Below are 25,962 nucleotides of genomic sequence, written 5' to 3'. Positions count from 1 at the left end.
ATAATTATTACCAATAGTGTCCACTGCCTTTAACTGTCACAATACACTCCTCAACGATTTCTTGAGCAAACAAAGTTCTAGGTCAAAACAATTTCAGTGTACATGTAGCTGGGCCAATAATTTGGAACAATCTACCTCCTATATATAGCCTACTGCCCTTTAATTGGGGAACTTCTTTTACATGTGATTTTCTTTTTACGATCTTCCTGAACATCGTGTCGGCTACTGTAGTAGGCATAAAAGGCACGACAAAGATGAGTAGGCCAAGCCTAGGCCTTACTTGAAGTTGATGATGTGGCCTATCCCAATTAACATTATAAATAAAACAACAAATCTGTGACAAATTTGACTATTATATCAGAGAATGGAAGTCCTTGAGACATGTATAATTCTGTAAAAAGCTTGTCAGTAATAATTAAGCACACAATGAAGCTCTAGGGAGTTTTCTCATACACATCTTCTGGACACGTTTAAATAATGTCAATACCTGTGTTCTCACTTAGTGTATTCCAACATGCATGAATAAGAAAACGTGTGAAAAGATGGGCTCAACATTTGTCAAAGAAGTCGCAAGAAAAAACCTCATTAAAAACACCATTTATTTTTTATATGCCTCATGTACAAAATGTGTGTGCTTTCACAGATGCCAGAGAAAGGCTTTTGCAGGCACGAAGTATTTCTCAGATTCGCATCATTTCAGTGAGATTTAACCTCTTTCTCAAAAATTACGTCACTTCCAGAGAGGAAATCGTTTCTCACAATGTTTTATACTCATCAACAGCTATAATATAAAAATAACTATTTTGAGCGTTACCAAACGTGCCAGATACCTTTAACGAAATAGCGCCCTCTGTTGTTTATGTCGCGAAACCAACAAGGAAGTAAGTAGTCGCCCAGCGCCATAACTTGCGTACGTTCACGGCACGGCACACACTTTTTCATACATTCTTGGCCTTTTCACTTTTATTTCCGTGAGTTTGTGTCACCATGTCTTCCTTGAGATCGGTCACATTTTAAAGGAGTCAGTCATTTCAAGAGTTTGTGGTGAGTTGATGTTTAATAAGAAAGATAGGTAAGTATGTTTTGTTCATTCATGTTCATGTGAGTGAGTGAAGTTTTATTTTGAACGTTCAATTCATGCATGATTTGTTTTGCGTTATTTTGTTGGGAATGTTTTGGGTAGGGTGGGGCGTATAGCGGGTACATGTAATATTAAAGCACACTCCTATAGTTTTTTGGTTTTTTTTTAACACCAACCATAACCCTTACTAAGGGTTATGGTTGGTGTTCATCGAATGGGAAAAGTTTCCGTATGGCGCCACCACTTTTTCATTCGAAATAAAATAATATAGTATCTAATTTACCTGATTGAGATATCCCTTTTTAGTTTTTGTAAAAATGAGTGAAGAAGTGGTGGCGCCATACGGAAAGTTATCTATCGAATGTTCCCTGGAAAAGATTCCGTATCCTGCCACCACTTCTTCGTTTATTATGAAACAAAATATCGTAGCGTCATACGTTATCGACCCTCATATGTTTTCGGTCCCAAACTTTGATTCCCGTTTACCGCGAGATTGTGCAAGCTGCACCGGTAACAGAAGCTATGCAGTTTACTCACAGTCTGTATTTTCATCAGACTTGATCTAGCCCAGGTTGGACTCCTCCGTTGCAGGCAACGCGACGGAGTCCAGGGTATAAAGGTCCCGTACCATTAGGAAAATTTTTCAGAAATCTGTTAAAAATATTTTTACCTAAGTCGGGAGTCTGAACTTTTACTCACATGTTCCTTGTAGTTGGAACTCAAAGTTCGCATTATTTAAAACTGTTGAATTTTCTCTTTTGGTGTTAATATTTTGTCAAAAGAAAATTGAAATTAGCGTGTTCAGATTCCACGTCGTGCACTAACTTCCGTGTAAACACTTTCTTGCACTGATCACTAGCGGCCTACTATTATTTGCAGCCAAATCGCTGTCAACCTGCGTTAACCGAACACTAAGCAGATGGATAATAGTCGGTGAGCAATTTACACTAAGCGCAGAACTATGCGATACCGAGCATTGACGCCTTGTGCCAAGACTCCATGAGCCGGAAGCGTATTTTTTTTCCTAGGACAAATGAGGCCACCTTTTACCATAAATTAGCGCAAGCTAACCGTCCCAAGAAAAAAAATATACGCGCGCAGGAAAGCGCCCTCTGTTGTCCGCACATGTACAAGGAGCACTGTGAAAAACAAGATGGCGGCAGACGATGTTGCTGCACGCTTGGATTTTTATTTATTTTTTGCAAGAACTTGATATTTGTAACCGAAATTCAACCCGAAATTTATTAAAATTCTATTTAAGCTGGAATATGCTATGCCTCCTGGATTTTAAAGTATACTGGAGGAGTTGAACATTGAAGGCGAGTTTAACGGCACCTACCCTGTTTTGACAGCGAATAGCGGCAAGATAATGCATTGTACTCAAAGCCATGCGCACTTGGGCTCACAATATCAAGTGGTACACGATGATCAACATCGCCAGCTCAGAACTTCGACATAATTTCGGATATAATTTCTTCCATGTATATATTTGTTAGCTTTTTATTTGAAGAAGAAAAAAACACGATCTACAACATGGATAGATCTGCATCATGAAACTTACCGATCTAATGCTTTTGAAGTTGTGGCCTTACACACCTGGATGGATTTGTTCTTTTATAAACAAACATCACACTTTTTGGGTAAAAAATCAAATGTATTTATTATTATAGTGTAAACTTTCTCAACGATCTTGACAACTTGTTTTCGAAGCGCGCACACGTTCTCATAATGAGTTGGGTTCCGTCAATTGTAGTTGCGATAACGTAACCCCCTCCCGTGTCGCAACTACGTCAATTGTGGCAATTGATCCTACCATTTATTGATAGGCCTAAGCAGGCTAGTGGTTAAAGGAACCTGACAAAATAGCGAGTATACTCCAGAGGAGGTTTCTGCACAGTATAGGAAGATGAAATCAATGGTGCTGGGGCCAAGGATACGGAGTGTTGAACCAATTTATGGGGCTAGCTTGACTGAAGTTTCATCTTTTGACTGGACAAGGCCAAAGGGCAAGGTAAATAGACCTTTATCACGCTGTCACCATCTTGATCATGTTCCCAGTTTCCAATAACAGTAATGAATGCTAACATTCATTGCGCATGGCACCATACTATTATTTCGTCCAGCCTCAGTTTGGTTACAATGAGTTGGAATGGAGTAAAATCAAGATGGCTACACTGTGATAAAAAATCTATTTGCAACCTAAGGGAACTTCCACCAGATGTTTTAATAACTGGCATTTGGTCAGCAGACCAGTGTTACTTGGGAGCATCCTGCGATTGGAAAAAATTTGTTTCGTAATCAGTGAAGCCACTTCCTCTCAAGAAGGGATTTAGTTTGTGTTTCAATGGATGTTGGACTTTATTTTCCATTATGTGATAGAGTGTAGCGAGCAGTGTTGTTAATAGCCCTGGTAGGATGTCAGTACAGTTAAAATATAAAGCTTACTTATTGCAAACAAAAATTTGACTTAAATTGTCTATAGTTTTTTATCACCTGATTTGACAAATGTTGTCATCCAAACAAGGATAAGAGTTAACAAATCTCAACCAATCAGGCTGGTAGTTCAGGACACAATGAAATAATATGTCAGTTAAAGTGCAGCTTCCACAATGAGGTTAAAATATGAACAAAATTTGTTATCAATATTTGTTTGCAATGGTACTGGGACCTTTATACCCTGGACTCCCTCGCAGAGCAGTCCAACCTAGACTATGTTGTCAACAGCCCATCTTCGTGGGCTGTAGTGTTATGGCTCTCTTATCACAACTATGGTTTGTTATTAAAGGCAGTGGTGGACACTATTGGTAATTACTCAAAATAATTATCATCATAAAACCTCTCCTGACTACAAGTAATGGGGAGAGGTTGATAATATAAAACATTGTGAGAAACGGCTCCCTCTGCAGTGACGCAGTTTTCAAGAAAGAAGTAATTTTCCACGAATTTGATTTCGAGACCTCAAGTTTAGAATTTGAGGTCTCCAAATCAAGCATCAGAAAGCACATAGCTTTGTGTGACAAGGTTTTTTTTTTCTTTCATTATTATCTCGCAACTTCGTTGACCGATTGAGCTCAAATTTTCACAAGTTTGTTGTTTTGTGCACATGTTGAGGATACACCAACTGTGAAGACTTGTCTTTGACAATTATACCAATAGTGTCCACTGTCTTTAAAGACCGATGATAAAAAAAAAGAGACAATATGGGGGTTTTCGTTTTCAACGACGCATGGTTCTGCCATTGTTAGTAGTTTTCAGCTCAAATGTGTCGTTTTCAGCACAATGCAGATTCATCCCAAGTACTGTCGAAGAAAATATGGGACGACGGTCCTCAAAGCCGACACATGCGCAGATGAAGCAAATTAATAATATAAATAATAATAATTTGGGGGGCTAATCATCCTTACTCCACTCGCAGCTAGAGCTGAGTTGCGAAGGAAGTGGCTACAACTTCCTGACTCTTGTTACATGTTCGTACAATATCTTATAAATCTACAAAATGCCTTTTTCCACGAAGCTACAATGTATATGAGGAAATTGTGTCAAGGAACATGTACGTTGTAGCATGCTGACATTTCAATTTAGAGTTTTAGAGTTTGAAGGAAAGAGAGTATTTTGTTTTTAAAAGCAAATTTAACCAATCGTGTCTGGTAGTAGGAACCAGGGCCAAATTTGATAGAGCTGCTTAGAAGATTGATGCCAGACACACCCAAAAAAAAAAAAGTAGGAAAAACCTCCAGAAAACCAGGAACAGACTTTTTGCTGATAACATTTCTTTTATAAAGGAATACTACATAGTTGTTTTTTGCTTACAAAACAGTTGCTGGCAGTGAAAGCATTTTATGTAAACCACCAACTACTAAGCTGACAAACCTGTAGAAGTTTTAGATCAATCGTTCATCTGGCTCATGAGAAAATAGTGACACAAAAAAACGAATACACATTTTGCATGACATTCGTTAAGATTTGTTTTTATATTAAACGCCCACTGAGTCAACAGGAAATTAATTTTATTTATTTCTCATCAACCATGACATTTCAGACAGAAACAATTCAAGGGAAGTTTTTTACTATCATCATCATTTGACTGTGTGCATGTTTTTCGATGTTTTTCTTACAAATTCTGTATTATTAAAGGAACAGGATTGCCTTGGATCGGTCGAGTTGTTTTTTGAAAACGATTTTAACTGTTTGTTATAAAATGCATATGGTTAGAAAGACGCGCTGTAAAAGTAGAATACAATGATGCACACAATTTGTCTCAAAATTTTGTGGTTTTCGTTTCACTATGCTAACTAACACGGTCGGCCATTTATGGGAGTCAATTTTATGGGAGTCAAAAATTTGACTCCCATAAATGGCCGACAGTGTTAGTTGACGAGGTGAAAGGAAAACAGTGCAATTACAAGGCATGTTTGTGTGGATCAAATGATCTCGCAACTTCAACGACCAATTGAGCTCAAATTTTCACATTTTTAAAATTTTTTTTATGCATACTGTATGATGAGATACACCAAGTGAGAAGACCGGTCTTTGTCAATTACCAATAGTGTCCACTGCCTTCAACCTGAATATGGAATCCGGATTCATGTTTTGTTAAAATTATTTGTTAAACTTAATAGGATTCCAAAATACCCACTTTTAATGGGCTTGATGGGCACCCGGGTGTACACATCCCGTATAAACTTGTACACACTACAATTGTGCATGAGTAAAGTTCTTAATATAATTTTGTGCACGTATTGACATTCATTGTAAGTGAAGCGGTGCCAGGTACAACCCATGTTCGGTTTACAGAAAATTTCAGACATACAGATTTTCAGCCGACTTCCTTGTACATTGTATTTGGTTTTTCAGCTGTGCCGTTTAAAGTTGAAAAAACACAGAGAGTCTATCCGTGCCTGGCCGTTTTCTCTCTATTTTCCTTTTTATTGTTTACAAACTGTGGAACATTTGTATGATTATTGCAGAACAAGTGTCAGAGTTTTAACAATAAATTTCACAATTTTAAGAACAAATCTAAGAAATTTGATGTACACTGATCAGATTTGACCAAGTTTTATAGCCTTAAATTTGTCAGCATATTTTTTTCTAACAAAGTGTTCACATAATTTTAAGGTGGCAGGCATGTTTTTTTGTTTTTTTTAGTTTATAATTAAACATGGTTGTCGGAAAGCTAGACAGACAGCTCCCTTTTCTACTGTGGTTCACTTTTGTACCATTATCCAGATGAAATAAGATATAATGAAAAAAATCAAACTCCACAAATTTAAGGAAGTGGTTCTTTGCATCTTCGCATCAATTGTTTTGAGGCTTTAGTCATAAAGGAAGTTTTAAAATAACAATGTCTGGAACCCAAACCTATCAAAAAGAAAACCGGGTAACATTAAAAAATTGCTAACTTCCAGTTCCTTATTTTTAAAAGTGATAATAATGACAGGCAGATACTTCACGGAGGCAACAAAGGCAATGGGAGACTTTGGAACGCTAGGTGGCAGCAGACTTACCAGGTAAATTTCCATTGTTGACGTAGTTCTGAGCGTGCGCACATAACCGAGAACAATGGATTTTACCTGGTAAGTCTGCTGCCACCAAGCGTCCCAAAAGTCTCCCATTGCCTTCATGCCCCCTGGTTATGCCTTATTGCACCTGAAATGCAGTGGAAATTTATAATTTCCTCATAGGGTGCCATTTACCAATGGAGACAATGCATTGGTGCCCTTGCCCTTTCAAAAACGAGGCATGTAATAATAATTTTTTTTAATGTAAAAAAAAATAAAAATTAAAGCTCTATAAAAGAGAGAGGCAAGTTTTTAAATTTAAATTTCCGATGATGAATCATGCTGGGCAAATAAAATTTCTTCAAATAAAAGACTCTTCATTTCTGTCTTTTTGTAGATAAACTACACAATGTATGCATTTTAAAGAAGCTTTATCTACTTGCATTCTAACAGTTGTGTAGTCATGATTTTGAAAGTACAAGTTTTCACATAATTATTATTCATAAAGATTGAAACTAAATATTGTAGTGAGCAGTATTAAAGTCAACAGTGCAACGTGAGTGGTACTTTTTAGGTATTTCACAATCGTATATTTTATCCCAATTCAGTTATAAACAATTATGTAGTTTTTAAAGATGCTTTCTGTCTCAAGTGCTTATAAGGGTTTTGTTAAGACAGGTTTCATAAGTTTTGATTTTATGAAACCAATTTTGTGGAGCACCATATAAGGGTTCTCGGATACTGTGGTGAATTTGACAGAAATTCCGGGCAAACCCCTTCTTTTATATAGAAGTACATGTAAGTGTAACTGGATTCTTTTACATTCGTTACACAACACATGGGATGTCTTTTTTCCGTCCCATCTGAAGGACAAAAGTGTCTTGCTTAAAGACACTGAATACAACATGATGAAATAACAAACCTGAGAAAACTTGGGCTCAGTCGGTCATCGAAGTTGCAAGAGAATAGTGAAAAAAAAAAAAAAAAACCCTTGTTGCATAAATTGTTGTGCTTTCAGATGCGTAATAAAAGGCTTCAGGCCTGAAGACTTAAAATTTTTATTTGAGTGAGAAATTACCTTCTCCTCCCGCTATGAAATGGTAAAGCCCTCCGTCGCCCTCGGGTAAACAACTCCTTATAAGGAATGCTGTGCGCATCGCGCGTATCACGTGATGTGTCACAACTGTTTCAGCCGTTGCTCTCAACCAATAGGAATGAAGAAACTGTCTTAAAAGAACAGGTGCAAAGTTGCGTGTCACGCCCATGAATTAACACTTTTTACCGGTCATAAACAAAGGTTTATACACACCCACATGATGCGTATTTATGAGTGTACATTGTACATGTACATGTAGCGCCTGCAAGCTGCTTGTGCCAAAATACCAAGTGTCCGGCAAACGGCCACAATATTTGACCAACTTTTGGTCCAACAATCGGGTCAAAGAAAAAGTTTAGGATTGAATTGCCTTTTTTTTTTTTACCAATGTTTCCCATTTCCCATGTAAACATAGAAACTACAACTCAAAAGCAAAACCATGTTATTCTGTTTCCGTGTTATTCTTAGTAATTTTTCTTGAATTTTACCTGAAAATAACCTACCAAAAAAACCCAAGATTACAATGTCTGGGCTTATGGTCTGATGGTATGGTGACGACTATACAGAAATGAATGGCCTATAAAGGGTTATACAAATTTAAATTACGGGTGTTATAAGATTTGACCTTTCCTTACTCGAATAGTGACTTTTCCCAGTGGATGGGGGTTTCCCTCCCTTCTTCAAAGCTTAGTTCTTTTTGTTATAATTCATCAAGCTACACATCTACATTCTAGTGTTAAAATTTAGTATTAATATTTATATTTATAGTTGCTCTTAAAATTTAAATTACAAAGCGGTCATTGCAGTAGCTCTACATGTCTGGGTAGAGATGCATTGTATCCATATAGCTGCTGGAATGTTCATTCAAATCCATACACTGAGAAAAAAACAACAATGGATAAGGAAGTACTGCTTTTAAAAAAATAACCTGCAAGTTTGCAGTATCATGACAAACTGTTGAGTTCCGACCTGTTTTATATGCTAAAACTGGATGCTGTAGTCACGCTATTTCTACTACTGATAGACATACATGTAATCTATGAAGTTTCATATGGTTTTATGGGAGGGTATGAAGTACATGTAGAACTAAAATAAGAATTATTTATTCAGCCAAACTTAAAAAGTTAAAAACCAAAAACTTTGGGAATTGTAGTGCACCTCAAGCTCTCTAGTAAAAACAATCCTAAAAATTACATTTTTTTTAAAACTCTTACGAAGAAGATTTATAACAATTTATAAATATAAAGGGGCCCACATTACTGTCCATAGGCAACAGCAATTTTTAGCAGTAGTTCCCTCTAAAAGTGAGGACAAAAACTATCGGTTTACCGCTTACTACCTTTAAAATGCTTTTAAGACGATGATTAGAAGGGAGGAATTGGACAAAATCTGCTGTGGGGTGAAATTTGTGCTGCATTATGGATCTAGTGTGTTTACACATTCTGTCATAATAGATTGATTCCAATAATTTTGACTGGTCCTCGCATGTTTAAAACGGGCATTTGGCAAGCACACCAGTGAAAGAGATAATGCTGATGTAGCAATTGAATTGGTGTTCAAATTAAAAGTAAAGTTTTGACTCCAGGAAACACTCATTTAACAGAGCGTCAAGTCGGCAAAAAAACAATACATAAATGTGAAGGTTTTTCCTGTATTTGTCTAAGTTGTATTTACATGTATATTATTACAGAGGTGCTGGTTGGTTTCGGTTCTCTGGACTTGGAATTGTTTTTTCCAGTTTGCATGATTCAGTATTTTTTTTCTCTAATTTGTTGTTTTTCCAGATTTCTTTGCCTGAGATAGCGGTTGGGTGATAATGGCATCGTTGAAGTGGTGGGGGCGGGGGCTTGTACCACTGGCGTTAATTCTGTTTGCAGTAGGATGTAAAGGTAAGACTCTGACATTCAGAAATGGAAGTGTCGTGGCCGAGCGGTTAAAGAGCACCGAATTCAAACTCTGGTGTTTCTGATCAGCAGAGTGTGGGTTCGAATCCCCAGCTGTGACACTTGTGTCCTTAAGCAAGACACTTAACCATTGCTTTCGTCCTTCGGATGGGACGTAAAGCCGTTGGTCCCATGTGTTGTGTAATGCATGTAAAAGAACCCAGTGCACTTATCGAAAAGAGAAGGGGTTCGCCCCGGTGTTCCTGGCTGTGGCTGCTGTATGCGCCATAGCACCTTGTAAACCCTTATAAGGTGCTTAATAATAGGGTCTCAGAATTCATCACTGCAATAACCTATCTTTCTGAAAGTTTGTATATACTCAGCGCCTTGAGTACCTTGTTTGGTAGATACGTGCACTATATAAGACTTCGATATTATTATTATTATTATTATTATTATTATTCAGGAAGTTCAAGGGACACGTTGGATCGGACAAGTCTATAAAAAGCTTTTGAAACCTTTGTTATATGGTTAGAAAGATGTTTTAAAAGTAGAATATAAAGATCCACACAAACATGCCTCAAAATTACATGGTTTTCCTTGTACCTTGGGAACTGAAATGGCACACCCTTTTTTTGGTAGTCAAGTTTTTGACTCCATAAAATGGCCGACCGTGTTAATTCACAAAGCAGGAAAACCATGCAATTTCATAGCATGTTTGTGTGGATCATTATATTCTACTTTTAAAACATCTTTCTAACCATGTCGAATTTCGTTAAAAAAATGGTTTAAAACGCTTTTCATAGACCAACGTTACCAATCCTAGGCAGTGTTTTCCTTAACCCCGTCTTTCAGAGATGCAACTTTTAAAAATTAAACCGGAAATCTGATTTGCGTCATCATACCCTCGGTCTCCTCTAGGTTCCCTCACTTTCCCCGCGCTTGTCACCAACTGATTCAGTTCAGTGAGCACACACTCCATGCCCACTCCCTGTGGGTTTCAGTTTAGGACTTAGTCCCACCACGGACACCAATCTAAGCCCAGCTTCTAGTTCCCGCCTTCACGCACCACTGAGCCAAGTACTCAAGCAGCATCCATCAACAGAGTCCAGCGTTCTCCTAAACATGATCCGAGCAAACTGAATGAAATGTTGAGATCACATATTCATGATGGTGTCACTGCAAACCCCCCCCCCCAGTAAATACTTCCACCATACAAAAAAAAAAAATTCTACTTTTGAAACATTTTTGACCCGACTTGTGTCCGGATATATGTTTTATATGATGACTAATGAATGGCAGAAAACCAATCAAACATTTGACTTACTTGACTTACTTGACTTACTTGAATCCACCGACGCCATCACACAACTGGGGAGGAGACGGTGGTTCTGGTTACTGGGGCAGACAGCTTAGAAAAGCTTATGTAGAGCCCCCCGACGTTCTTTAGGAATTTGTCCACATGTCCCTTGAAAATGTTCACACTTGAAGCTTCAATTGCCTTTCGAGGGAGAATGTTCCAGTAGTTGACCACTCTCTGGCTAAACCAGAACTTCCTGAGGTTAAGGTTGGATCTTGATTTGTACAGTTTAAGTTGGTGACCCCTGTGCTGCACGGTTGACAAATCGAAGAAGTGATCAGGGTTCAGGCCCTCAAGGCCCCTGAGTATCTTAAAGGTCTCGATAAGATCTCCTCGCAGCCTCCTGCACTCCAGGGTGGTCAATTTCACTTCCCTGAGTCTGTCAACGTAGTCTAGGTGAGATAGACCTCCAATCATTCGCAATGCTCTCTTTTGAACTCTTTCTATTAGGTCAATGTCCCTTTGAAGATGAGGCCTCCACGCCTGTACACAGTAATCTAGGTGAGGTCTAACCAGTTCTTTGTACAGTCTGATGATTGTTGTTTTATCTTTGTTCGTGATGGTTCTGTTGATTAGCCCCAGGGCTCTGTATGCGCTTTTGACTGCCTTCGCACAGTGGGTACTTGCATTAAGTGACTGGTGGATGATTACCCCAAGATCTCTTTCTTCACTTACTGTCTGAATTATACTGTCACCAATGGAGTAGTTGTGCTTGATGTTACTATGTCCGAAGTGGAGGCACTTGCATTTGTCGATATTAAATAACATTTGCCAGTCATCAGACCACTGGTAAAGGCGATCGAGGTCGTCTTGAAGAGCGCGAGCATCTGCTGGGGTTTTCACTTTTCTGAAAACTTTGGTGTCGTCAGCAAACTTCAGGACCGAACTCAAGATATCCTCGTCAATGTCGTTGATGTAGATGATGAACAACAACGGGCCAAGAACAGAACCTTGGGGGACACCGCTTTTAACTCCTGACCACTCCGATTGGGCCCCGTTCACCACCACCCTCTGTTGTCTGTCGGACAGCCATGCCTCAATCCAAGCAGCAGTTGGGTCACCTATCCCATGTGATCTAAGTTTCGCCAGTAACCTCTGGTGTGGAACTCGATCGAAGGCTTTACTGAAATCGAGGTACACTGCATCAACAGGGTTGCCATCATCAACGGTCTTTGTTACAAGCTCCAGAAAAGTTAGTAAATTGGTCAGGCAGGAACGACCTCTTAAAAACCCGTGCTGTGAATCACTGATCAATCTGTGTGCTGTCAGGTGTTCTATGATGGCATCTCGGAGGATGGTTTCAAACACCTTACTGACCTGTGAGGTTAGGCTGATCGGCCTGTAGTTTGCTGCTACACTACGTTTGCCCTTCTTGAAGATGGGGGTGACGTTTGCTCTCCTCCAGTCTAGTGGAACCACTCCTTCTGCCAAGGACTTCTGGAAAATTTGGCTGAGGGGTACAGCTATCGCGCCCGAAGCTTCCCTTAAAACCACAGAATAAATATCATCTACTCCGGGTGCCTTGCCAGGCTTCAACTTCATTAGCACTTTGAGAACGTTCTCCGCTGTCACCTCTACAACTCTGAGCATGTCGTCGTTCGGTCCGCCAAACATCCTCTTGGGATGTGGTATATTGTGTAATTGTTCAAGTGTGAACACAGATGAGAAATAGTCATTTAACACCATAGCTGTTCTCACGTCGTCTGTAATGACTTCACCATTTTCTTCCATCAGAGGACCCACATGGTCCCTTATTTTCGTGTTGCTTCTCACGTATGCATAGAAGGCTTTTGGGTTCTGTTTGATTTTCTTTGTCAATCTTGACTCGTACTTTCTTTTAGCTGCTCTAATTTCTTTAGTCGCAAGGTTCAAAGCTCGTTTGTACCGCAAGTGGTCTGCATGTTCTTGGGATTCTGTAAACCTCTTCCATAGGCGATATTTGCTCCTTCTCACTTTCTCTACTTTTTTGGTCCACCACAGAGGCTTTTTCTTGCTGGTTTTTCTCGTTTTCTTGGGTACAAACTTCACCACAGCTTCTTGGAGCAGTTCTTTAAAGATGACCCAGGTTTCATCGGCTCCTTTGTCACAAAACAGCACATTCCAATCCTGTTCAGACAGATACTTGTTCATGTTCTTGTAGTCCCCGTTACGATAGTCAAAATATGATATCTTCCAAACCTTTATTTGCACTGATGTCACAAGGTCGAAAGTGATGGCGTTGTGATCACTGGTTCCGAAGGGTTCATTTACAAGTAGGTTTTCCACCAGGGCTTCGTTAGAAGAGAGAACCAGGTCCAGAATGTTGTTCCCCCGTGTCGGTTGGTCAACATGCTGGACGAGAAAACAATCCTGGACGAGATTAACAAATTTAACTCCCTCGGCTCCTGAGTGGAATGATCCCCAATTGATGGAACTGTGGTTAAAATCCCCGCAGATGATTTTTTCTCCTTGTCTATCACAGGCCATACTGATCATGTTATGCAGATCAAGTTCTTGTTCGGAGTTTGCTGAAGGGCTGTGGTAACAGACTCCCATCAGTATGTTACCATTGTCTGTAGTAAGATTGCACCAAACCGCTTCAGCGTCATTGAAATTTGTTAGTTCAGAATCCATGACTGCAGTTAGGTAGGATTTGCAGTATAAAATACAGCCTCCGCCTTTCTTCCTCTGGCTGTCCTTTCTCATAATGTTGTAACCATCCAATTTAAGCACGACATCATCAATCTGGTCAGACGCCCAGGACTCGGTTATCATCACAAAATCCGGGTCTAGTTCGTAGATATAACACTTCAGTTCTTGCATTTTGTTTATAATGCTTCTTGCATTAATAGAAAAACATTTTAACTTGCTAACATTGTTCCTGTTACTGGATGCATCACTTGTGCTCCTATTTACAGTAATATTTACAGTTATTACCTCATCATCTTGGTTGGGGTTCGCTTGGGAAGTATTTACTTCCCCCGAAGCGGCCGAGCCTGGGATGTCCTCTGGGACGACTGTCTGATTCCTCTTGTGATCATGCTGAGGGGGGGCGCATCCCGAAATTTTGACGTATGGGCTTTGTTTGATGACTCTTGATCTGCGTTCCTCGGGAGTTGGGCTTCTCCTTCGAGGGAGATGATCTGTCCCTTTTTTATCACGAGGTTCATTTCACCACTCTCACGTCTCCCCCGTAGTTCGTCTCTTAGGGTCTTGTCTTCTTCCCTTTCCTTTCTTGTTCGGTCGGGACCGATGAAAACGTCTTTCCAGCCTTTCTTCTCGCTAAGCTTCTTGGAAACTCTGAGCACTTGATGTTTCATGTCCTTAGTGGCTACAGAAGCGATGACAAGTCTTCTATGGTCAGGTATACGCACCCTCGGAAGCCTTTCCGCCGAGATGACCACAACATTCTTCAACCCTAATACCGTGTGAATCAAATGTTCGACAGTATGCTTATCACTGGTTGAGGGACCGGTGTTGGTTAAATCCTCTTCATCTGAGCTAGCGTCGCTATTGCCTTCTTCTTCAGGGATCTCTTTGAGACCTGTGATCACTAAATTGTTCTTCCTCAAATCTCTTTCCTTGGCTTCGTAAATTTCCTCTCTCACTATAGCCTTGATGTTTTTCTTGAACGTCAGTTCATCAATCTTGACCAGTTCTCCGACTTTATCTGACAACTGAGAAATCTCCGCTTTCATTTCGTCCTGCTGATCTTTCATACTATGGACCAAAATCAAAACATCCACAGCCTTGGCGTTGCATGCTTTGCAGAACCAGTGTAGCTGTTGCCCTCTTTTCGTGAGGAAGTTGTATTCTTCTTCAGAAATGGATTCACAGGAAATATGATGCCAGACTGAGCAGTACTCACATTGCAGTGCTTGGACTCCCTTTTGAACATTCTTTTTACAAAGTGGGCATTGGTTATTCCGAGGACCTCTGCTGGTGGTGGAACTAGAAGTGCTACCTGAGGCCTTATTGGTTTGGCTGATCGCATTGGCCATCTTATGAGTTCTTACTTGCAAAGTACACTATCCACTTTCCACCGTAAAAACTACTCCGATACTACAGTTATTCAAAGTTCAAAAGTAGCAGATGACAAGCTAGTAGTGAAGTATTTGTACAGCGGAGTGAATTACATGAGGTGTCGGAAATAGGCGACTATTGGTTAGGGCGCCTGTACGTTGAAATCCTATGCTGTCAAAACTATTTTAGAGTTAAAATTTGACATTCATACCTGGCAGGATGCGTGACACCGGTTACACCACTGAATCAGAGAGTTCTTGCAGATTCACAAAATAGTCTTTACGGGGTTGGATGACTTAACATTCATGAGAATTTAGTGGATTTAAAACCCCAAGATCGGAACGAAGGGAAAGAGCTGTTGCTATCTTGAAGGGCGCCCTCAAAGAATTTTAACACTCAATTGCCGTCATTGACAAAAATGATGCTTCACTGTTCCCTAATCAGGGTTCTCCACAGGGTAAAATTTTGTCCGGGCGCTAAACCAATCCTGCACTATCATCGAATTGCGCAAACCATTCCTGCAATGTTTTCGATTTGCGCACATAATTCATGCACGATCTCCAAATTGCGCAAATTAATCCATATCTATCAGCACATTGTGCACACTACTCCTGTACTATCGGCAAATTGCGCAAACGATTCATGCTCAATTAGCATTTGGTATTTTGAGAATTTTTTGGACAAAACCGCATGTGGAGAACCCTGCTAATACATGCAACACATCCCGCCGCATCCTGTTTTTTTCTTTCTTCTTTTTATCCATACTTTCAAAAGGACTGGCCTTGGGACTTTGCTCGAATCTAACTTGATGCTCTCGAACACGTGTAACCTTCTGTTTCATAAAACAAAATTTTTGAATGCCTAGAACCAGTACCAGCCAGTCTTTTTAGTGTAATAATCCGACCCTGTTAAAGGCAGTGGACACTATTGGTAATTACTCAAAATATTTATTAGCATAAAACCTTTCTTGGTGACAAGTAATGGGGAGAGGCTGATGGTATAAAACATTGTGAGAAACGGCTCCCTCTGAAGTGCCATAGTTTTTGAGAAAGAAGTAATTTTCCACGAATTTGATTTTGAGACCTCAGGTTAAGAACTTGAGGTCTCGAAATTAACCATCTAAACGCAAACAACTTCGTGTGACAAGGGTGTTTTTTCTTTCATTATTATCTCGCAAGTTCGATGACCGATTGAGCTCAAATTTTCACAGGTTTGTTATTTTATGCATATATGTTGAGATACACGTACACCAACTGTGAAGGCTAGTCTTTGACAATTACCAATAGTGTCTGTAATAATACTATATTGGTAGACATATATTCTGGAGTAATGTAATGATTTATTGTTGACGTGACTGATTCATACCATATACAAGATTACTGTTTACTGGAGACAGAGATTGACCTAGTGACGTATTGAGGTCACAGTATATTAATGCGCTGTGTGTATATAAAGTAGTACCTTCACAGTGTCCACTGCCTTTAACCTGGGTCCTCATGCAACACACTAAGTGTGCGGTGGGTTCAAACTGAAGAATTGGTGGTCTGTTTGATTTGAAATACTTAACGGCCATCTTGGAAAAAAATTAAAAAGGCCTTCATCCTCATCTTTTGGGGAAAAATGGACCATAGAATCATGTATGTCAGCTGAATGTATTTTATCTTTGATGAATTGTGTATTAAAGTCTTTCATATTATGTGTTTTGTTTACAGCTCAGTGTAGTACTTCACCATGTGCCAGTGATGCAACTTGCACGGATGGTGGCATTGGAGGTTTTACCTGTACATGCAACGCTGGATATATTGGAGATGGATTGACTTGTGACGGTAAGAGTGTATTCTTACTTTTATTGCCTTTTTGTGATGTCATTTTAGGCCTTCATTTAACATACCACCTATTTGCCCTTGTAATTCCTATGAGATCTTTCAGGGTAGAAACAAGTTGTCCAAACCAGGTACATGTACATGTACATGTAGTTTTATTGTCTGATTGAGTTGAGTGTAATGTGGACACAGTTTGACAGAATACTGCATTTTGAAGCTTCCTAATTTTCGTTTTTGTAAGTACATAGCAAATGGCGTTTCTGGACAACACTGTACACTGTGTTAAAGGGTCTATGTAACTTTTATAGGACAAAAAACACAATGTCCACAGATTTACACTAAACTTCCACAGTTTGAAGATAATGATAGTAGAAAGCTTCCCTGAAAATACTATGTGCTGAGGTGCTGTAGTTTTGGAGAAATGAGTAAAACAATGTCATGAAAATAATTTTTGTCTCATGAGACGAAAATTATTTTAATCATTTACAAACGTATTTTCATGTCATTGTTTTACTCATTTCTCAAAAACTACAGCACCTCAGTAAGTAAGATTTGGAGGGAAGCTTTCCACTATCATTATCTTCAAACCCTGTAAGTTTAATGTAAATCTATGAACATTTTGAAAAAGTACCAAAATCCTTTAATATGTTTTCATTTTCATTTTCCACTTTTTGAAGAAAGTCTATTGAAAGAGTATTTGGAACTTTTATTTGTTTTATTTCATTGCAAGTATTGTTACTCCATAGACGAATGTAACGACTCAAGTGTCTGTGGCGTGAATGCTGACTGCACCAACACAACAGGCATCCCTGTGTGTACATGTAAAACAGGCTACACTGGAGATCCAATGACCATGTGTACAGGTACAGCACATTCTCATCAATATTTCATTTATTGCTTTTATCAACAATAGGCCTAAATACCCTCATCTTGAACCTTTTGGAAACTTTTCGAAGGCGATTTGATGAAAACTTTAATAGTGACTCATTTCTTTAGATAACCAAAAGCAGAAAAGTATTTTTATTATTTTTTATTATTACAGGTGTAAAGGTAAAACACATTCTCATCGTTATATCATTTATCAGGGTTTTTCAATGATACCCTAAAGGTGTTTTTTTGATTGAAGGTTATTTCAACTGATCTCCCAAGATACCTGACAAGAATTTTTAAATGAACAACTTTGATGCAAGGATGATTAATAGAATGATGAATGTGCTCCTGGTTCAAATGCTCCTGGTTCAAAAGAAACTGGCTAGACCTGAGATTGAACCAAGTATGCTGGTAGAGTAACAATAATAATAATAATAATAATAATAATAATTAAAACTTATAAAGCACCATCTATCTAAGACTAAACTTATTCCGAGTACATTCTCATTGAAAAGAAATGTATTGCTTTTAAAAAAATAATAAATACCCTTGTCATGTACCTTTGTGAACTTCTTAAAGGTGATTTTGATGCATATTAATGAATAAACGATCATGTATCATTTAAACTTACATTCATAAATACCTTGGGCAGTTTCGCTATTCCTATTGGTGGAGAGCGCGTCACGTGGGTGTGTATAAACCACAGAGGGCGGCGGAGGGCCTTATCATTTTATAGCTGGAGGGGTGTTGTGTTGAAAGAAATCATTGAACAATTATAACTTTTGCATTTATTTTACTTTTTGACCAAAAGTGTGCATGTTTTTTGACCGAAAAGGTATTTATTATGGGAATCAAAGTTTGTTGGATCGGTTTTCAACTAGTGGTTTAAACCCGCCGAGGCCTGGATCTGGATAATTTATCTCGACTTCGTCTTGGTAAAATTATCAAGAACCAGGCCTTGTTGGGATTAAACCACTAGTTGAAAACCTCTTTACCACACATTGATTCCCTTATTGAAATTTTTCTTTAAGTTTTAAAGTAAGTTTGTATGACAATGATGTCATTGGTCTTCCTACATGTAGATACCGAGCCGCCACAATTTCAAGATGGAACTTGTCCGTCAGATAGAGATGAAGTTGCAGGAGCTGGGATGTCAGTCAGAATGGTGACTTGGATTAATCCATCAGCTACTGATACTACTGGTGTTGCTCCAACTATTGTATGTACACCACAGTCTGGCAGTGACTTTATGATTGGTACTCAAGATGTCATATGTACAGCTACTGATGCAGCTGGGAATCAGGCTACACCAAACTGCACTTTTGAAGTCGCAATAACAGGTTACTTATATTTTATTTTACTTCATCTTTATTCTTTTGGAACTTTCTTTATATCATCAAGTAAAACTATTGGATCCTTCTTATCCAATATATCTTTGAAATCATTAGATTATATTTAGGTTAGATTTCATTCTTGGGGTGTCGTGGCGGAGTGGATAAGAGCACCGAACTCAAGCTCTGGTGCTTTTGTTCAGCAGAGTGTATGTTCGAATCCCGGTCGTGGAACTTGTGTCTTTGAGCAAGACAATTAACCAAAGCTTCTCTCCACCCAGGGGTGAATGGTACCTGTGGGGACAGAGATGGTTCTTGTCATTGATTTAGCTTTAGTGTGCTACATATTTGGCAGCACAGGCTGCATACATGTACTCCCCAGGGAGCTGAGATGGTTTAAGCATGGAGGTAGAAATAAAGGAATGATTTAAGGCCCAGTGACCAGGGGTAATAATGTTGAACCACCAAGAGCGTCACTATAAGAAGCAACAATTATTATTACTAGAGCAGGAAAAAACACACTCGGTTCAATGAAGACCATTGTCACCATTGTGGTGTCATCATGGATTTCTTTCTCAAACTTTTATGCTGGAAAGACAACTGAATGGTCTCATGCATCTGGTGTTATGGCAAGATTATTACATGTAGTTTATAGTTATTGTAAATGTCTCAATCTTCAAGATCATTTTTTTTAAAGTAGCAAACAACATCGACCCAATTCATCATCCAGCAACTCTTTCACCGTTAAAACTGTGACATTTAATAATATTGTTATTGTGATAATCAATTATTATTTATTAGATTTTGATGAGTGTACTGAAGGTCCAAATACATGTGACGTGAACGCAGATTGCACCAATACAGACGGCAGTTATAGTTGCGCATGTAAAGCTGGCTACATGGGAGATGGAACAACGTGTACAGGTAGAACACATTTTCAGCACAATGACGTTATTAACAGGGCTTGCTAGCCAACTTATGGAGCTACAACTCATCTGCATTGTCAATAATGAATTCACTTTAAATCAGTTCTAAGAAGTATTTTTGTTCAAATTAATTTAATCTATCTCTTTAGATAACGAACCTCCAGAATTTCAAGATTGTCCATCAGATAAAGATGAAGTTGCAGAAGCTGGGATGTCAGTCAAAATGGTGACTTGGATGAATCCATCAGCTACTGATAATACTGGTGTTGCTCCAACTATTGTATGTACACCACCGTCTGGCAGTAACTTTATGATTGGTACTCAAGATGTCGTATGTACAGCTACTGATGCAGCTGGGAATCAGGCTACACCAAACTGCATTTTTGAAGTCGCAATAACAGGTTACTTATGTTTTGTTTGACTTCATCTTCTTTAAAAGTTAATCAACGTCAATACCTTCATCATAATCTTCATAATGTTTCTATAATCAATAATAATCATCCCGTCTTCAAAACCGTCTCCATCATCAACTTCTTAATAATTATCTATTATCATCTACTTAATATTCTCTGTTATAATCTTCATAATCATCTCTATCGTCATCTTCAAAACCGTCTCCATCATCATCTTCTTAATCAATCTCTATTATCATCCACTTGATAATCTCTGTTATAGTCTTAAGAATCATCTTCATAATCATCTTCATCATAATCTTCATTGTCATTTTTATGATCATCTTCATAATCATCTTCATCATCATCTTCATACTCATCTTCATAATCATCTTCATATCCCCATAATCATCTCCCTCGTCATGTGTATAATCGTCTCTGTCATCATCTTCAATTTCCACTGAAACTATTGTTTTATCCCACCTTAATCAGCACCTTTTGAAAGTCATTGGTAAACCTGACCATTTCTTTTTCAATGAAAATATGTCCCAAGAAATTAATCAAATTCTTAAAGGTTAAATCCTGTACCTCTGTGTAACACAGTTCTTCATTTCTTGTTCAGTATATCTTATTGTACTTAACTATTACTTTGTTTTCTACTTTTTCGTTTGTTGCATCTCATATTTGAATGACGCCTTTCTCATCTGATTATTCAAACTTCTCCTTCCATTATTTGTTCTCCGACTTGAACACATTCTTCAAACCCAAAACCTTAGTCTTTTCTCTCTGAATGGCTGTCTTTGTTGGTATGGATTTCTCTTTATATCATCAAGAACAAACCAGTGGAACCTTCTTTTCACAATATCTTTTGATTCATTAGATTAGACTTAATTGTGGATTATACCAGAAAGGAAGACCAGCGTTTAGTTCAGATGAAAGCATTGTTGTCATCGTGCTGCCATCTTATTGTTCACTGTTATTACTTTATTTGTACTTCTTCTTTTGTTGCATCTCATTATAATAATCGCCTTTTACATCTGTCTATTACAACTTCTCCTTCCATTACTTGTTCTCCGACTTAAATACATTCTTCAAACAAACCCCAAACCTTTATCTTTTCTCTCGGAATGGTTGTCGTGACTGGTTTGTATTTTTCTTTATATCATCCAGAAAAACCGGTGGAACCTTCTTTTCACAATTTCTTCTGAATCATTAGATTAGATTTCGTTTTTTTGATTAGACGAGAAAGGTAGACCCGCAGTTAGTTCTTTGTTGTCATCGTGTTGCATCAGGGATTTTTGTGCTGGAAAGACAACTAAATGGTCTCATGCATCTGGTGTCATGGCAAGATTGTTGTAAATTTCTCAATATTCATTATCAATGTTTGGTAGGGAACAACATCGACCTAATTCCTCATCCAGCAAAACTCTTTCAGTGTCCATAAGTCTAACTGTGGTGCCATGGAATGTGATAAAGACAACAGTAATTAAAAAATATGACATTTAATAATATAGTTGTTGTGATAATCAATTATTTATTAGATTTTGATGAGTGTACTGAAGGTCCAACTACATGTGACATGAACGCAGATTGCACCAACACAGACGGCAATTATAGTTGCGCATGTAAAGCTGGCTACATCGGAGATGGACGAACGTGTACAGGTAGAACACATTGTCAGCACAATGACATTATTTACAAGGCATGCTAGCCAACTTATGGAGCTACAACTCATCTGAATTGTCAATAATGAATTCACTTTGAATCAATTCTAAGAAGTAATTTGTTTTGTCAAATTTAATTTAATCTATCTCTTTAGATATTGAGCCTCCACAATTTCAATCTGGAACTTGTCCGTCTGATATGGATGACGTTGCAGAAGCTGGGATGTCAGTCAAAATGGTGTCTTGGACTAATCCATCAGCTAGTGATACTACTGGTGTTGATCCAACTATTGTATGTACACCACAGTCTGGCAGTGACTTTATGATTGGTACTCAAGATGTCATATGTACAGCTACTGATGCAGCTGGAAATCAGGCTACACCAAATTGCACTTTTACAGTCACAGTAACAGGTTTGAGATCATCTTCCTCTTCCATCGGTCTGCCTGTCTTGAGGATTAACATCTTTTTTCCAACCAGATCTTGTCTATTTTCTTGCAAGTCTTCATCTTTACAAATCTTCCTTTTTAACTTGTAAATATTGAGAAAGCCAACTATCACCAGAAAGTGTATCTGTCATGCAACACAGGAAGGAAGTCTCTAAAATAGTTCAAACATTCAGACATACACTGTAGTGTGAAAGTTTTTACACATTAGTTTTAATTGAAGTGACACTTAAAGACACTGGACACTATTAGTAATTGTCAAAGATCAGTCTTCTCACTTGGTGTATTTCAACATATGCACAAAAAACACCCTTGTCACACGAAGTTGTGTGCTTTCAGATGATTGATTTTGAGACTCAAATTCTAAACTTGAGGTCTCTAAATCAAATTCGTGGAAAATCTTTCTCAAAAACTACGTCACTTCAGAGGGAGCTGTTTTTCGCAATGTTTTATACTATCAACCTCTCCCCATTACTCGTAATTAAGAAAGGTTTTATGATAATAACTATTTTGAGTTATTACCAATAGTGTCCACTGCCTTAAACAGCTATAATCAGTAAGCTTGATGTTTTATGGCATACCATGTACAGCTGTACGGCTACGGCTGTTTCACGACGTCATCATGCGTTGAAGATTGGAACGTTCTAGCAACTCCCTTAGCAACAGTCGTTGTCATAGATGCAGTTCGAACACAGCTTACCTATTTTGTTTATAAAGTGTAATCCTCCAATGCTGTTAATGCTGAACCTGTTTCGTTTTGGGAAATTTGCGTTACTTTGTGAACCGACAACTTGAAGCAATGTCTAAACAAGGACTAACTTTGTCATCTCAGCATAAACGAACTTGTAAAAATAAATTGAATTTCTGAAAATTCCAACACTTTCTTAAAGAGGATCTTCAACACACGCCCCGTAGTTGAAACCATATTTTGCTGACAGTTCATCACCATCATTATTCATCAACCATAAATTCATAATCATAATCATTGTTCATGTTCACCATTATCATCGTCATCATACTTAGAGTCAAGAATCATCGTGATCATAATCATCTTCACATCTACCTTACGTCAATAATTATCAGAAACATTACTAACAAAACTTAACGGATATGAAAACCTGATTATTAACAAATTGTTTGTTTCCAGTGCTGTAATTAACATTTTAATTTGTTTAGATTGATAACAAACTTTAAATAATTGATTTTTAATTCAGTTAGTAATAATTTCAACCTAATTTACATCTTTCAATTGTAATCAGTACTAACTTTGTTTTTTTGTTGATGACAGTGAGAAAGGACCAGCCTGATTTGGTCTTATTTTTTAACATTTTAATTTGTTTAGATTGATAACAAACTTTAAATAATTGATTTTTAATTCAGTTAGTAATAATTTCAACCTAATTTACATCTTTCAATTGTAATCAGTACTAATTTTGTTTTTTTGTTGATGACAGTGAGAAAGGACCAGCCTGATTTGGTCTTTGACTATCTGCTTATTTTTCTAACTTGGCTCACTTTGGAATAATTTGTTTGTTTTTCTGGAAGATTAACAATTTTGTTTTAACAGGAATGTCTCCAGTTGACAAAAAAGAGACTGTTTTATTGGAAAATGTTATACTACTGTTACTCATGTTAGTAAAAGGAGAAAGTATTATTCAATGTCTGAAAGGATTCCATCAAACAGTCGACTTCCACAACAACATTTCCAAATGAAGCACTCCACTGTTTTTATATTCATTTTAAAACCATTATACACTGTCGGTAAACAGTATTGTCCAAGTCCCACACTTCGTGTATCACAACTTATATATAAAATAACAAACTTGTGAAAATTTAGGCTCAATCGGTCATCGGAGTCGGGAGAAAGTAACGGGAAAACCCACTCCTGGTTCCGCACGTTTCACCGTGTCATGACATGTGTTTAAAACAAATCCGTAATTCTCGCTATCGAGAATTTATATTGTTTTAATGTTTTCTCAAAAAGTAAAGCATTTAATGGAATATTATTTTGAGAGAAGTCTTTCACCATTACCTTCTGTAAACCCTGTAAATTATTTGTAAATCTGTGAACTTTCTTTTTTTTTTTTTTCTGTACCGAAAGTGTATAATGGCTTTAAAGGCAGTGGACACTATTGGTAATTACTCAAAATAATTATTGGCATAAAACCTTTCTTGATGCAAGTAATGGGGAGAGGTTGATGGTATAAAACGTTGTGAGAAACGGCTCCCTCTGAAGTGCCATAGTTTTCGAGAAAGAAGTAATTTTCCACTGATTTGATTTCAAGACTTCAGGTTTAGAACTTGAGGTCTCGAATTCACCCATCTAAATGCACACAAATTCGTGTGACAAGGTTTTTTTTTTCTTTCATTATTATCTCTCAAGTTTGATGACCGATTGAGCTCAAATTTTCATAGGTTTGGTATTTTATGCATATGTTGAGATACACCAACTGTGAAGGCTAGTCTTTGACAATTACCAATAGTCTCCACTGCCTTCAAAAGAAGAAGTTAAGTTTCCTGACCTATATTGATATGGTTATAATCTAGACAACTGGACTTATACTATTAATTTGTGACGACAGTTTCACATCCTATCCTGAACACATCATCACGCCAACTGATCTTGTGGCGGCAAAAGGGAAACTGTTGTCACGAATACATAGTTAGTAAAATTGTTTCAATTATAACAATATCAATATTATATAACCTGGATGACAAAGAATATTCATAAATGTATAAAGGTTGACTACTTTGACTCGAACCCAGGCTAGTCAAGCATTACTACTCATTTGGAACCAGCCTCTGGGCCACAGTTTCGTCCTTGGTCCCGATAGCCTTTTCCATGATAACATGTGTAAAGCACAGAAGGGAACCAGTGACACTATACATGTAGCAAAAAGGGCGTAAGTTAATGGAGTGTTGAATACCATGGTACTGATGGTTGACTAGACTTCCAAACGAGTCGTTCGAGTACATGTACAGATATGTGCAGAACTGGGCATATGTGTGCTGGTCAATCGACAACCACGTGTCAACTAAACGTGCCAGTCGGACTTGCTCGAAGATGTCCCTTTAGAAAGAAAAACAGCTAAATAACAACACTAAACCATGAAATAAATACATGCTTTCATGACCTGGAGGACTTTTTTACCACTTGATTATTAATTCTAACAACTAAAAAATATTGAACTTGTTAACATTTCAAAATTTTGTTTTAATACACCGATGAGTCTTTTGTAATCCAAACACTAACACTTCGATGGTGACATTTAGATAAAAAGCTGTCAAAGAGTATTAATTAGAGGTAGGCAGAGAGCAAATTATTATATTTTATATTTTTAATAGATTATGACGAATGTGAAGCTGATCCAAGTGTCTGTGACGTGAATGCCAACTGCACCAACACACCAGGCAGCCATACGTGCACATGTAGAGCTGGTTACACTGGAAATGGAGACACGTGTACAGGTAGAGTCAACTCTCACCTCTTAATTAACCTAGATGTACTTTGTAAATTAATAATTACAAGAGGATGTATAAAGATGTATAGAGTTTGAAAGGCTGTAAAAGAGATTAATGGTGATGGTGCT

General features: G+C 38.0%; 2 protein-coding genes across 2 annotated transcripts in view; one reads left to right on the top strand and one right to left on the bottom strand.

Moving 5' to 3' along the window:
- The first annotated feature begins 899 nt into the window (after positions 1–899).
- LOC139946174 (receptor-type tyrosine-protein phosphatase S-like) overlaps positions 900–25,962 on the top strand; it is a 73,783-nt gene continuing 48,720 nt past the window's right edge. Inside the window, exons 1-10 of the mRNA XM_071943794.1 lie at positions 900–1,072; positions 9,460–9,564; positions 16,633–16,746; positions 17,490–17,606; positions 18,696–18,953; positions 19,746–19,868; positions 20,020–20,271; positions 21,804–21,926; positions 22,082–22,339; positions 25,718–25,840. Of these exons, the coding sequence (XP_071799895.1) occupies positions 9,492–9,564; positions 16,633–16,746; positions 17,490–17,606; positions 18,696–18,953; positions 19,746–19,868; positions 20,020–20,271; positions 21,804–21,926; positions 22,082–22,339; positions 25,718–25,840 (1,441 nt within the window). The 5' untranslated portion in view covers positions 900–1,072; positions 9,460–9,491. The remainder of the gene's footprint in view (positions 1,073–9,459; positions 9,565–16,632; positions 16,747–17,489; positions 17,607–18,695; positions 18,954–19,745; positions 19,869–20,019; positions 20,272–21,803; positions 21,927–22,081; positions 22,340–25,717; positions 25,841–25,962) is intronic.
- Positions 13,870–15,291, bottom strand: LOC139946068 (uncharacterized). The gene has a single exon (XM_071943667.1). The coding sequence runs from the start codon at positions 14,896–14,898 to the stop codon at positions 13,870–13,872; it is 1,029 nt and encodes a 342-aa protein (XP_071799768.1). The 5' UTR covers positions 14,899–15,291.

The sequence above is a fragment of the Asterias amurensis genome, chromosome 13 (genome assembly GCF_032118995.1).
Source record: "Asterias amurensis chromosome 13, ASM3211899v1".
NCBI lineage: Eukaryota > Metazoa > Echinodermata > Asteroidea > Forcipulatida > Asteriidae > Asterias > Asterias amurensis.
Note: the sequence above shows the minus strand (reverse complement) of the source record. Positions and strands in the feature narration are given on the sequence as shown.

Excerpts from the sequence above, each read along its gene's own strand:
- LOC139946068 (XM_071943667.1), bottom strand. The coding sequence starts at position 14,898 with ATGGCCAATGCGATCAGCCAAACCAATAAGGCCTCAGGTAGCACTTCT.